The following is a 14793-nucleotide window of genomic DNA, read 5'->3' as shown; positions in this document are numbered from 1 at the left end:
GCAGGTTATCCAGGATCTCAAATACACACAGACAACAGGACTCTTGCACCTCATGATGGTAGCTCCCATTAACAATTTCTTGAGTGAAGTCATAAATTCGAGTTAGTCGTCTATATATAGATGCCATCATGATGTCTGAAACTGCACTCAATGTATTTTTCATGTTAGGTTTACCCTTTTCATAATGAATGTCTTTAGAAAGTATTTTTTCTATTGCTCACTGAAATATATCAGGGAACTTTCAATGTTGAAAAATCTATGAAAAATGGCACAATGATCCAAAGATGATGCCAATATATCACAATGCTGAAAGTTTGAGTGCATGTTAACAGTGAAATAAATTAAAATTATTAAAATAGGCGTAGGTCATTTGGTCCCCTCAAGTCTGCTCCGCCATTTAGTAAGATCATGGCTGATTTTCAATCTCAGCTACACATTTCCGCACTATTCCCATATCCCTTGATTCTCTCAGTATCCAAAAATCTATCATCTCTGACTTGAATATGGTCAATGCCTGAGCATCCTCAGCTCTCTGAGGTAGAGAATTCGAAACATTCACAAACCTTCAAGTGAAAAAATTTCTCCTCATCGCAGTCCGAAATGGCCAACCCCTTATTCTGAGACTGTGATCCATGGTTCTAGACTCCCTAGCCAGGGCAAGTATCCTTCCAGCATCTACCCTGTCAAGCCCCTTTTATATGTTTTAATTCCTCTCATTCTTCTAAACTCCAGAGAATATAGGCCTAGACTACTCAATTTCTTCTCATAGGACAATCCCCTCATCCTAGGAATGAAGGTGAACCTTCACTGTGCTCCCTCCAAGGAAAGTTTATCCTTCATTAGGCTAGAATACCAAAACTGTACACAATACTCCAGGTGTGGCCTCACCAAGGCCCTATACAATTGCAGCAAGAATTCTTCACTCTTATACTCCAATTCCTTTTTAATAAAGATTAACATACTATTTGCTTTCCTAATTACTGGCTGTACCTGAATGTTAACTTTCTGTGATTGTGCACAAGGTCACCCAGATCCCTGAATATCAACATTTCCCAAACTCTCATCATGTAAAAAATATTCTGCTTTTCTATTTTTCCTACCAATGTGGATAACTTCACACTTCTCCACATTATATTTCATCTGCCACATTCTTGCTCATTCACCCAACCTGCCGAAATTCTTTTGTAGCCTCTTTACGTCCTCCTTACAACTTACTTTCCCACCTAACTTTACATTGCCAGCCAACTTTACACTCAGTCACTTCATCAAAATCATTGATGTAGATTGTAAAGGCCCAAGCACTGATCCCTACGGTATCCCACTAGTTACAGCCTGCTAATCTTAAAACGACTCATTAATTCTAACCCTCTGTTTTCTGTCCGTTAACCAATCCTCAATTCACGTTGACATATTAGCCCAATTCCATGAGCCCTAATTTTGTGTAATAACCTCCTGTGTGGCACCTCATTGAATGTTTTCTGAAAATCCAAATACACTACATCCCTTATCCACCCTATTAGTTACAACCTCAAAAAACTCAACAGATTTATCCAACATGATTTCCCTTTCATAAATCAGTGGTGACTCTGCCTAAACTTATGATTTGCTAAGTGCTCTTGCTGCTTTATCCAGTAAGTTTTTGCAATAAGAAGGGAAGTTATTTTAAATAAAGAAACTTCCTTGATCCAGTGGTGCCCTAACATGGCGTTCATGCACTGACAGGACAATGGACACCCTTACCTAGTGGGGAGAGTGGATTCAAACCCTCACTCTATCCCAGTGTCATATTTCCCATACACATTACCTAGAACATTTGTCTGCAAAAACATTGATCAAAGATTAAAGAAATGTGTCTTGCACTCAAATCCTTTAAATATGTTTTCTCTTCTCTCCTTACCCTGGAAAACATTAACAAAGAAAATTACAGCACAGGAACAGGCCCTTCGGCCCTCCAAGCCTGTGCCGAATTACTGAGAAACAGCCACAGTAACAGTAGTAAGCTCAGACTCCACTCTATTTCCTTAATAGGAAATAACAACATCTCCCCTCACTTACATCTGAAACTGGGGAAGGTTTTCAGAGGGCAAGGTCAGAGCCAAATCCAGGAATTTGCATGCAGATAGGTAGAGGCCAAGCCACCGCTGGTTGTTGTAGGATGTGGAGAACCCATTACCTCCCATGTAGGTCGTTTCCAAGCCAGATATTGATGGACCAGCAGTTCTGAAATGGATAAATGGGTTAACAATGGTCAATGCTTACTCCGTATTTTGGAACTTTATTTTAAGTAAAAGTTCCTAAAGGTCCTTACTATGAGAATGAACTGACCATGACATTCAGTGGTACAATTTCAGAGTTTTATTTTGCTAAATTATGCATGCCAACACTGGAGAATGGAACATTACTGCTGTCAACAGCCAGTGTCAGCATGAAGCAGTATACCACGACCAAAAAGTAAAACATCCATCTACTCTGTTCAATTTCAGCTGTAACTGCAACCTTAAAAACTCATCTACTACTGCACATACATAAACTTCTCTAATTTCTTCCACCAGCCAGCCTTGTAGTATACTATGATGGTCAATTTAGTGCCAACATGTGCCAGTTTTGTGTTACATATCCATTAGGAACCAGGTTCAGATTACTCCAGCTTTAATACAGGACTAGCAGATTCCATCATTCTGGTCTGGATTCAACATAGGCCTTGGATTCAACCCTGGCCCCAGATGAAAAGAGAGACTCCTGTTTCAGTATCTGAACCTCAGAAATGAAGATGGCTGCACCAATTAGGAGTCTAACAGTGGTAACCAAGCTTTGGTTACCAAGCACAGTGGTGCAGTGGTTAGCACTGCAGCCTCACAGCTCCAGCGACCCGGGTTCAATACTGGGTACTGCCTGTGTGGAGTTTGCAAGTTCTCCCTGTGTCTGCGTGGGTTTCCTCCGGGTGCTCCGGTTTCCTCCCACATGACAAAGACTTGCAGGTTGATAGGTAAATTGGCCATTATAAATTGCCCCTAGTATAGGTAGGTGGTAGGGAAATATAGGGACAGGTGGGGATGTGGTAGGAATATGGGATTAGTGTAGGATTAGTATAAATGGGTGGTTGATGGTCGGCACAGACTCGGTGGGCCAAAGGGCCTGTTTCAGTGCTGTATCTCTAAACTAAACTAAACTAAACTAAACTTTTGCAGGCGGCACAGTGGCGTAGTGGTTAGCACCGCAGCCTCACAGCTCCAGCGACCCGGGTACTACCTGTGCGGGGTTTGCAACTTCTCCCTGTGTCTGCGTGGGTTTCCGCTGGGTGCTCCGGTTTCCTCCCACAGCTAAAGACTTGCAGGTTGATAGGTAAGTTGGCCATTGTAAATTGCCTCTAGTGTAGGTAGGTGGTAGGAGAATGGTGGGGATGTGGTAGAGAATATGGGATTAATGTAGGATTAGTATAAATGGGTGGTTGTTGGTCGGCACAGACTCGGTGTGCCGAAGGGCCTGTTTCAGTGCTGTATCAATAAATAAATAAAATCAGTCACAAATATTTCTGTAAGACAAATACTGGAGGGATTGGCTTATTCTGGAGCTTTCCTTTAATCAATGCTTCGTTGTCACTTAGAGAATAATTCTTTCTTTTCTTTCTTTTGGGCCTCCTTATCTCGAGAGACAATGGATATGCGCCTGGAGGTGGTCAGTGGTTTGTGAAGCAGCGCCTGGAGTGGCTATAAAGGCCAATTCTGGAGTGACAGGCTCTTCCACAGGTGCTGCAGAGAAATTTGTTTGTTGGGGCTGTTGCACAGTTGGCTCTCCCCTTGCGCCTCTGTCTTTTTTCCTGCCAACTACTAAGTCTCTTCGACTCGCCACAATTTAGCCCTGTCTTTATGGCTGCCCGCCAGCTCTGGCGAATGCTGGCAACTGACTCCCACGACTTGTGATCAATGTCACACGATTTCATGTCGCGTTTGCAGACGTCTTTATAACGGAGACATGGACGGCCGGTGGGTCTGATACCAGTGGCGAGCTCGCTGTACAATGTGTCTTTGGGGATCCTGCCATCTTCCATGCGGCTCACATGGCCAAGCCATCTCAAGCGCCGCTGACTCAGTAGTGTGTATAAGCTGGGGGTGTTGGCCGCTTCAAGGACTTCTGTGTTGGAGATATAGTCCTGCCACCTGATGCCAAGTATTCTCCGAAGGCAGCGAAGATGGAATGAATTGAGACGTCGCTCTTGGCTGGCATACGTTGTCCAGGCCTCGCTGCCGTAGAGCAAGGTACTGAGGACACAGGCCTGATACACTCGGACTTTTGTGTTCCGTGTCAGTGCGCCATTTTCCCACACTCTCTTGGCCAGTCTGGACATAGCAGTGGAAGCCTTACCCATGCGCTTGTTGATTTCTGCATCTAGAGACAGGTTACTGGTGATAGTTGAGCCTAGGTAGGTGAACTCTTGAACCACTTCCAGAGCGTGGTCGCCAATATTGATGGATGGAGCATTTCTGACATCCTGCCCCATGATGTTCGTTTTCTTGAGGCTGATGGTTAGGCCAAATTCATTGCAGGCAGACGCAAACCTGTCGATGAGACTCTGCAGGCATTCTTCAGTGTGAGATGTTAAAGCAGCATCGTCAGCAAAGAGAAGAGTTCTCTGATGAGGACTTTCCGTACTTTGGACTTCGCTCTTAGACGGGCAAGGTTGAACAACCTGCCCCCTGATCTTGTGTGGAGGAAAATTCCTTCTTCAGAGGATTTGAACGCATGTGAAAGCAGCAGGGAGAAGAAAATCCCAAAAAGTGTGGGTGCGAGAACACAGCCCTGTTTCACACCACTCAGGATAGGAAAGGGCTCTTAGAGAATAATACTTCCACAAAATCACCCGTAATGCTACTGAAACATGAAACACATTCAAAGATTTTTTTTCCGAACAAAACTTGTTCCAAAATAATGCAGAAGATAAATACTTTCTCCATTAATTTTTGTTTGATTTTTTCTTTCAGAAAAATTTAGTCTTGGAATTTCTGAGAAAAATATTATTGCTGCAGTACAGTCTGGAAGTGGGTTAGACTGTGTTTTAATCCAGTCCAGCATGGAGAGATGAGACTGAGTGGGAGCAAAGCAGAATGTGGGAATGAGCTCTGAGCAATTTTTAAAAAATTCTTGTTAATATTGTAGGTACTTCAATCAAATTTAGTAGGGGTTGACAAACTGAAATGATAATCTAAAATTTGTCTGTGAGGAAATTCAGAGTTTGGCTGAGATTCTGATGAGCAATTTGAAATGTCAACAAAAGTTATTCAGCACTAATTGCCAATAAAGTCCAAATCACACTCAGAGAGGTCACAGGAAGTCGGAAGGTGTCACAGTGGGGGTTGTGAGGTTGTAACCTGAAACACAATGGGGTTGAAAATCCAGTCTGAGCAATTCCAAAAGGGTCACTGGATAAAGCTTGAGAGCTAAAGTTAGTGCTTATTTTTTCAGATCAGCCTTCCAGCACAATGCTTCAATGTCACATTTTAGCAGAATACAAAAGCAAGGAGAAATAGCAGAATGCCAAAAGAAGGAAAGAAAATTGCAGGGATTTTGGGGGGGGGGGGAGTGGGTGAGAGGGGGCATGTAGGAGAGAATGTGAAGGACATAGAGGAGGGATGCATGAGGGGATCTGTAGGGGTGCACTCAGAAAGGAGTTGCACATGCAGAGGGGGGCTGCATGCACACAGAGAGGGTGGGGGCATGCGCAGCGACGGGAGGATGCGCACAGAGGGGGGGTATTGTAATCCCTGCACTCTCACTGTTCACCTTAATGAGAAGAAAAAATATCCAAACGTTTTTTTTTAAGAACATTACAGCTTCTTTTTAATAACTAAGGCAAACTACTGCAGATACTGGATCTCTGAAATATAAACATGAAGTCTGTGGACAGAGAGAAACTGAGTCATGCTGCCTGACGTACTGAGTACTTCCAGCATTTTCTGTTTGTATATTGAAAAAATTACACTGATTACAAATTCTTGATACAATTAGAGTCAATTCAGCTCTCCCTTTATTGAAAAAGTTTGTCCAATAAAAGCAAATGTTGTTTCTTTCAGAGACTAAATTTGAGTCAATAAACAGAAAAACTGGGGACACTGAACGTTACAATAAGCCATTCTATGACATTTGTGAAGTTTTAATAAAATTTAGTGCAAGGGTTTGAGTTATTAAGTGACTCAAAGAATCCAAAATAGTTCCCCAGCTACAGACTGATTGAGAACAACCTAGCCATGCATTCTACTTTTCCTCTGTCCCTATGGAAAAACAACCAGCCCATTTCCCCAGTAACAGAGATCAGGAACTTAGCTTTGATTGTAGCTAAATCACAATGATGGTCCGCAGGAACCCTTTACCTTGAAATGTCTTCATCTGCTGTCAGTTCCTGCTCAATCAGCAAAAATACTTGCACCTTTAGGGAATGAGAAGAAGCTAGTCAATGTAATTACTTATAATCTGTTAAAGAAATCACATTGCTCTCCTTCACAAAGCACAACAGCTTTCTCTCTTCAATTAGAGAAAAGGAGCTGAGGGTGATGCTGAGAATAAGAACGTACATATAGTGCAGTAAGACCAGAGACATTGACAGATAAATCCTCACAATATGACATGACATATGTGAGGAAAAGTGATCATGTAGCTCTTATGAGGATGCCACAAGTACAATTTCTTAAAGGCAGAATGTCTCCATTTCAACAACTTAAACTTCTAATGCATATGGAACATTAATAAATAAATCATTTGTTTAAACGCTAAGATTTTCTTCAGCCAGTTCTTACGCAACTCTCAAGGCAGGTGGGAGAAAATGGTGAAGCAGGAAGTCAAGCCACTTGTGAGAGTGATTAGGCAGTACTGATCATTTTAAGATTGTGGGATGTGACTCTCAACACTTGTAATGACTTTCCCCTACCCCTCTGAATTACTCCCAAGTCCAGTTAATTCAAGGAACACAGAATGCATTGTTTGCTTGCTAATGAGACATTGAATTTGCATGAATTTACAAGATTTACAAATTTACAATTTGAATTTTGACAAGATTAATGTGTAAACTGAGCAAGAAAGATTAAACCTGGTCTCTCTAGTCTTACAGGGATGACTTTTGGTCAGCTTACCAGTTCTGTGATCATAGTGGGCCACAGTGAGGTGAGATGGCGTGGAGACATCCTTAACAGCAACACCCGGAAAAAGAGGAAAACCTGGGCATGGAGTGTGGGGACCTGCGGTAGACGCAGACTTTCCACCAGGCGTTCTGTAATGGTGTAAAATACAAACATCAATCAAAAATCCTGTAAATTCATGATTTATGTCTGCTGTCATAAATAATTTTAAACTGATCATTTACACACACTAAATGGATAATCCACAGGAGGTTTTGTTTAGATACAAAGTAATGCAAATTTGCCTACAATTACTCTAAATAACTGACAAGAGCTGTACGATGATATGATTATAAATTGACTGGAGGGCTTCAGATCAACTCCATATTAACTTGCTGTGATGATGTAACATCCAAAATTTTTCAGTAAGAATAGCATTGCACAACAACCCCTGCTGGTGCAAACATGGGTTCAAACCGAATAAAACCGATTTCACAGCATGCTTAATTAACCAGAGTGGCTTCAAAGGCAACATCTTATATAGAGAACACCTTCTTGCCATGCTTAAAGCTTGCAGTGATTTGCTCAACATAAGGCTGACCTTGCTGCTGTGTTCGCTCAAGAAGGCCACTGCTTAAGATTGTGGTGCGGCACTGAGGACTGGATTATATTGTTTTAGAACCCAGTTGTCTCATCTGCTAATTTGCAACAAAACACAGGTTTAAGTTATCCGTGCTCACAGAGCAGGTTTGTTTATCAGATAAACGTGATATCAGGAACTCTCCAATAGGCAGAGGAATGGTGTAACTTTCCTCAAACAAAAGGGTAATACCACTCATGCATCCAATGGGAACAGTAGCAGGATAGTAATGTTATTGGATTAGGATTCCTGAGGCCTGAGTCAATGTCTAGGTCTGGCCTACATGTGATTGACTCTTAACTGCCCTCTGAAATGGCTTAGCAAGCCACTCAGTTGTATCAAACCGCCACAGAAAAGTTGAATAATCGTAAAACCGTATGGACCACTTGGCATCGACCTAGCCACCGGACATGACAAAGGCACACCCAGCCCAGTAGACTCTGCAAAGTCCTCCTCACTAACGTCTGGGGACTTGGGCCAAAATTGGGAGAGCTGTCCCAGACTAGTCAAGCAACAGCCTGAAACAGACATACTCACAGAATCACACCTTACAGCCAAAGTCCCAGACTCCTCTATCACCATATAATAAAAGCAAAATACTACAGATGTTAGAAATCTGAAATAAAAACAGAGCTAACGTTTCTCTCTCCACAGACGCTGCCAGACCTGCTGAGTATTTCCAGCACTTTCTGTTTTCATTCTTCGATCAGCATCCCTCAGCATGTCCTGTCCCAACAGCAGGACAGACCCATGACAGGTGGTAGCACAGCGGTGAGAGGGAGTGGTCTTAGGAGCTCTCAACATTGACTCCAGATTCCATAAAGTCTCATGGCATCAGGCCAAACATGGGCAGGGAAACCTCCTGATTACCACTTACGGCTCTCCCTCAACTGTTGAATCAGTGCTCCTCCATGTTAAACACCACTTCGAAGAAGCAAGGGCACAGAATGTACTCTGGGTTGAGGATTTCCACGTTCATCATCAAAAATGGCTCCATAGCACTATTGCTGGCCGAGGCAGAAGGACACATATGCAAGTGAAGAGAAGCACCGTGCGGGAAAACCTACTTGACCTCATTCTCACCAATCTACCTGTCGCAGATGCGTCTGTCCATGACAGTATTGGTAGGAGTGACCACTGCAGAGTCCCTGTGGAAACAAAGTTCCAATACTGTGTTGTGTGGCATGACCACCATGCTAAATGGGATAGATTCAAAAGAAATCTAGCAGCTCAAAACTTGGCATCCATGAGGCACTGTGGGCCATCAGCTGCAAAACTGTATTACACCATAATCTGTAACCTCATAACCTGGCATATCCCTCACTCCACCATCACCATCAACCAAGGGACTCATCCTTCAATGAGGAGTGTAGGAGAGCATGCCAGGAGCAGCAAGAGGCATACCTAAAAATGAGGCATCAACCTCATGGGGCAGCACAGTGGTTAGCACCGCAGTCTCACAGCTCCAGAGACCCGGGTTCGATTCTGGGTACTGCCTGTGTGGTGTTTGCAAGTTCTCCCTGTGACTGCGTGGGTTTTCGCCGGGTGCTCCGGTTTCCTCCCACTTGCAGGTTGATTATAAATTGCCCCTAGTACAGGGGAATTGTGGGGATGTGGTAGGAATGTCGGATTAGTATAAAATGGGTGATTGATGGTCGGCACAGACTCAGTGGGCCAAAGGGCCTGTTTTGGTGCTGTATCAATAAATAAACCTGGTGAAGCTACAACACAGGACTACATTCACGCTATATAGCAAAAGCAGCATGCTATAGGCAGAGCAAAGTGATCCCACAATCAACAGATCAGATCAAAGCTCTGCAGTCCAGTTGTGAATGGTGGCAGATAATTAACCAACTAACGGGAGGAGGAGGCTCCCTCAATAATGATGGAGCCCATCAAAGCTTGCAACCATCTTCAACCAGAAGTACCAAGTGGATGATCAACCTCGGCCTTCTCCTGAGATCCCCAGCATCATGGATGCCAGTTCGATTCACTTCATGGCTGAGCACACTGGATACAGAAAAGGCTGTGGGCCCTGACAGCATCCTGGCTGTAGCACTGAAGGCTTGTCCTCCAGAACTAGCTGCACCCTGAGCTAAGGTGTCCCAGTACAGCTACAACACTGGCATGTACCCAACAATGAGGAAAATTGTCCAGATGTACCTTGTCCATAAAAATCAGGACGAACCCGAATCAGCCAATCACCACTGCAATCACCACTACTCCCAATCATCAGCAAAGTAATGGAAGGTGTCGTCGACAGTGCTATCAAGCAGCACTTGCTCACCAATACTCAGGTTGGGTTTTGTCAGGACTACTCAGCTTCAGACCTCATTACAGCCTTGGTTTGGTCCAAACATGGACCAAAGAGGTGAGGCGAGAGTGACTGCCCTTGCAGCATTTTGCCGAATGGTATCAAGGAGCTCGAGTAAAATTGAAGCCAATGGGAATAAGGGGAAAAGCTCTCCACCTCTTGAGTCATACTTAACACATAGGAAGATGTTGTGGGGACCACGTCTAGAGCTGTTGGATCTCGAGCCCAGGATTTCCGAGTGTCAAGAACTGCCGGAGTCGCTGAGGAGCATCAGGGAGGATGAGTGTTTCCTGGATCGTACTTTCCAGCAGGTGGTTACCCCAAAGGCAGTGAGAGCTCTGGATTGTAGATGGGTGGCCGTCTGCAAGAGTCTTTGGGGTGCATGCCACTCTCAAACTGGGACTCAGCATTGGAGACTACAGGGAATGACGACACATTGAAGGAGTGCAGTCCGGACACTGGCATCAATAAGCAAGGGACTGCACAGGAGGGAAGAGCAAAGATCAGAAATGCAGTCGTTATGGGGGATTCCATAGTTAGGAGGACAGACAGGCATTTCTGTAACTATCATTGTGAATCCCACTTGGTGTGTTGCCTCCCTGGTGCCCTGGTAAAGGACATCATGGAGAGGGTGCAGAATATTCTGTAGGGGGCAGTGAGCCAGAAGTTGTGGTATATATCGGTACCAATGACAGAGAGAGGTCCCCTGGTCAGATTTTCAGGAGCTAGGGAAAAAATTTTAAAAGAGGTCCGTGAAGGTAGTAATCTCTGGATTACTTTCAGTGCCACATGCCAGCAAGAGTAGAAGTAGGAAGAGGAAGACAGGGAGATTCAATGTGTAGCTTGAGGCATGCTGCAGGAGAGAGGGCTTCTGATTATTGGGGCATTGGGCCCAGTTTTGGGGCCGGAGCCACCTATTCAAAAGGGGCGGGTTGTACCTTAACAGGACTGGTACCAACGCCCTCATGGGGAGGTTCACTACTGTGTTTGGGGAGGGTTTAGACTAAATTGGCAGAGGGATGAGCACCGGCATACAGAAGCAGAAAAGAGGAATAAGGTGCATAATTCTAAGTGTGCTGGATAGTACTGTAGAAGGAAGTAGTACCATATTAGATTACAAACAATACAAAGACAGATTTAGAATGCATGTATGTAATGCATAATACGGTGGTGAGCTTCAAGAGCAAATAGCCGTAGTGGCATTCATGAAAACGTTGCTCAAAAGTAGAACTGGTTGCTTAATATTCAAGGCTACAAAATGTTCAGAAAAAAATAGGGAAGGAAAAAAAGCGAGGTGGGATGGCAGTACTGATTGGGGAAGACATTGTAGTAAACACGAACATAAACATAAGAAATAGGAGCAGGAGGAGGCATTTGTCCCCTTGAGCCTGCTCCAACATTCAATAAGATTATGGCTGATATGACTGTGACCTTCACTCCACTTTCCTGCCTGCTCCTCATAACCCTTGATACCCTTGTAGATCAAAAATCTAACTCAGCCTTGAATATATTCAATGATCCAGCCTCCACTGCTCCCTAGGGAAGAGAATTCCAAAGATTAACGACCCTCTGAGAGAAAAAAAATCCTCATCTCCATCTCTCTTATTTTGAAACTGTGCCCCAAGTTCCCGATTCCCCTACAAGGGGAAACATCCTTTCAGCATCTACCCTGTCGAGCCCGCTCAGGATCTTGTGTCTTTCAATAAGATCACCTCTTATTCTTCTAAACTCCAATGAGTATAGGCCCAGCCTGCTTAACCTTTCCTCATAAGAAAACCCCTTCATCCTAGAAATCAGCCTAGTGAACCTTCGTTGAACTGCTTCCAATGCAAGTATATCCCTCCTTAAGTACGGAGACGAAAACTGTACACAGTACTCTCGGTGCATTTCACCAATGCCTTGTACAGTTGTAGCAAGACTTCCCTACTTTTATACTCCATCCCCTTTGCAATAGTAATAAATGTCAACATTCCATTTGCCTTCCTAATTGTTTGCTGTAGCTGCAAGCTAACCTTTTGTGATTCATGGACAAAGACACACAGATCCCTCTGTACCACAGCACTCTGCAGTCTCTCTTCATGTAAATAATATTCTGCTTTTCTATCCTTCCTGCCTAAGTGGACAACCTCACATTTTCCCACATTATACTCCAAATTTTTGCCCACTCACTTAACTTATCAAAATCCCTTTGCAGACACTTTGTGTCCTCCTCATAACTTGCTTTCCCACCTATCTTTGTATCGTCTACAAATTTGGCTACGATACACTTGGTCCCTTAATCCAAGTCATTAATATAGATCATAAATAGTTGAGGCCCCAGCGCTGATCCCTGTGGCACTCCACTAGTTACAACTTGCCAACATGAAAATGACCCGTTTGTCCCAACTCTGTGTTTCCTGTTAGTTAGCCAATCCTCCATCCATACTAATATATTTTCCTCCACATCATGGGCTGGATTTTACCAAGCCCCGACGTAGGGCTCCATGGCAGGGGGTGTGTGCTGGAAGATGGTTCCAGCAGAGGCCCGCCACGAAGCTCGATGCTGGGAGGACCCAGCCGATCCCCCACTGCCCCCTCATCCCGTCGCCACCGGGCACATCTCCATATTTAAATCAATAAAATTAATACATTAACATAAACTTACCTTCAAACATCCGGGCCCGCTGTGATCTTCAGTGTGGCGGTTGGCACTCCCACGCCTTCACTTCCCCATTTGGGGAAAGCAGGCGAGACACTGGGTGTGGGGGGGGGGGGGGGGTGTCAAATATTTAATGTAATTGTTGTGGGGGGAGTGGGAAAGGGGCGTTGTCATTTTATTTGGTACATTTTGGGGGGGCGGGGCTTTAAAAATTTAAATTTGCCGGCAGGCCTGGCTGCCCTTTAAAAATGATGCCAGTGCCTGCGCACAGACAGCCCGCCCCCTCCACATGGCGTGAAGGCTGCCCCGGCTATTCAAATGAGCCGCTGCGCAGGAGATCACGGCAGCTCTACAGTGTACGGCCCGCCATTTTTTTCGGCGGGATACTTTTTGGAAATCCAAATTCACTACATCTACTGGTTCACCTTCATCCACCCAGCTTGTTACATCCTCAAAGAACTCAAATAAATTTGTCAATTACGATTTCCCTTTCATAAAACCACGCTGACTCTGCTTGATTGCATTATGATTTTCTAAATGTCCTGCTACTACTTCCTTGATAATGGATTCCAACATTTTCCCAATGATAGATGTTGGGCTAACAGGTCTAGCTTCTTGCTTTCTGTTGCACCCCCTTTCTTGAATAGAGGTGTTACATTTGCGGTTTTCCAATCCACTGGGACCATTCCAGGATCTAGGGAACTTTGGAAGATAACAACAAATGCATCCCCTATCTCTGCAGCCACTTCTTTTAAGATCCTAGGATGCATCAGGTTCAGGGGACTTTTCAACCTTTAGTCCCATTACTTTTCCTGGTCCATTTTCTCCAGCGATAAGTGACTGTTTTAAATTCCTCCCTCCTTTTTATCTCTTGATTTTTTGCTATTCTTGGGATGTTTCTTGTGACATCTACTGTGAAGACAGATACAAAATATTTGTTCAAAGTCTCTGCCATTTCCTTGTTTTCCATTATTAATTCCTCAGTCTCACCCTCTGAGGGACCAAGACTTACTTTAGCTACTGTCTTCCTTTTTATATATTTGTAGAAGCTTTTACTGTCTTTTTATATATCTTGCTAGTTTACTCTCATACCCTAATTTCTCCCTCTATTATATTTAGACATCTCTGCTGGTTTCTAAAATTTTCCTAATCTTATGACCTACCACTAATCTTTTCTTTCAATTTGATACCATCCTTAATATCTTTAAGTTAGCATGGATGGTGCATCCTTCTCATAGTCTTTCTTTCTCAATGGAATATATCTTTGTTGAGAGTTATGAAATATCTCCCTAAATGTCACTGCTTCTCTACTGTCTTACCTTTTAACTTATTTTCTCTGTTCACTTTATCCAACTCTGCCTTCATACCCTTGTAATTGCCTTTATTTAAGTTTAACACACTGGTTTCAGACCCAAACTTCTCACCCTCAAACGAAGGGTGTCACAGTGGCGCAGTGGTTAGCATCGCAGCCTCACAGCTCCAGCGACCCGGGTTTGGTTCTGGGTACTGGCTGTGCGGAGTTTGCAAGTTCTCCCAGTGACGGCGTGGGTTTCCTCCAGGTGCTCCGGTTCCCTCCCACATGCCAAAGACTTGTGGGTTGATAAGTAAATTGGCCATTGTAAAAATTGCCCCGAGTGTAGGTAGGTGGTAGGAGAATTGAGGGAAGGTGGGATGTGAAGGGGATTAGTATAAATGGGAGGTTGACGGTCGGCGCGGACTCAAAGAACAAAGAAAATTACAGCACAGGAACAGGCCCTTCGGCCCTCCAAGCCTACGCCGATCCAGATCCTCTATCTAAACCTGTCGCCTATTTTCTAAGGGTCTGTATCTCTTTACTTCCTGCCCATTCATGTATCTGTCTAGATACATCTTAAAAGACACCATCGTGCCCGCGTCTACCACCTCCGCTGGCAACGCGTTCCAGGCACCCACCACCCTCTGCGTAAAGAACTTTCCACGCATATCCCCCCTAAACTTTTCCCCTTTCACTTTAAACTCGTGTACCCTAGTAATTGAAGCCCCCACTCTGGGAAAAAGCTTCTTGCTATCCAACCTGTCTATACCTCTCATGATTTTGGACACCTCAATCAGGTTC

At 44.0% G+C, this 14793-nt stretch overlaps 2 protein-coding genes across 11 annotated transcripts in view; one reads left to right on the top strand and one right to left on the bottom strand.

The window, feature by feature from the left end:
- The window catches only part of pgm3 (phosphoglucomutase 3), a 134072-nt gene extending 132444 nt beyond the window's left edge, over positions 1-1628 (top strand). Inside the window, exon 14 of the transcript XR_010976187.1 lies at positions 5-1628. The gene's annotated coding sequence lies outside the window, so the exon portion shown is untranslated. The remainder of the gene's footprint in view (positions 1-4) is intronic.
- The window catches only part of dop1a (DOP1 leucine zipper like protein A), a 555441-nt gene that overhangs the window by 27527 nt on the left and 513121 nt on the right, over positions 1-14793 (bottom strand). For all 10 annotated transcript variants that reach the window (XM_068044706.1, XM_068044708.1, XM_068044707.1 and 7 more), the window contains 3 exons: positions 7122-7258; positions 6366-6421; positions 2056-2220 (listed from right to left, as the gene is read on the bottom strand). In XM_068044706.1, coding sequence (XP_067900807.1) covers positions 2056-2220; positions 6366-6421; positions 7122-7258 — 358 coding nt within the window. The remainder of the gene's footprint in view (positions 1-2055; positions 2221-6365; positions 6422-7121; positions 7259-14793) is intronic.

Source organism: Heterodontus francisci, chromosome 13, assembly GCF_036365525.1.
Source record: "Heterodontus francisci isolate sHetFra1 chromosome 13, sHetFra1.hap1, whole genome shotgun sequence".
Lineage (NCBI taxonomy): Eukaryota > Metazoa > Chordata > Chondrichthyes > Heterodontiformes > Heterodontidae > Heterodontus > Heterodontus francisci.
The sequence above is the reverse complement of the archived record's forward strand: the minus strand, read 5'-3'. Positions and strand labels throughout refer to the sequence as shown.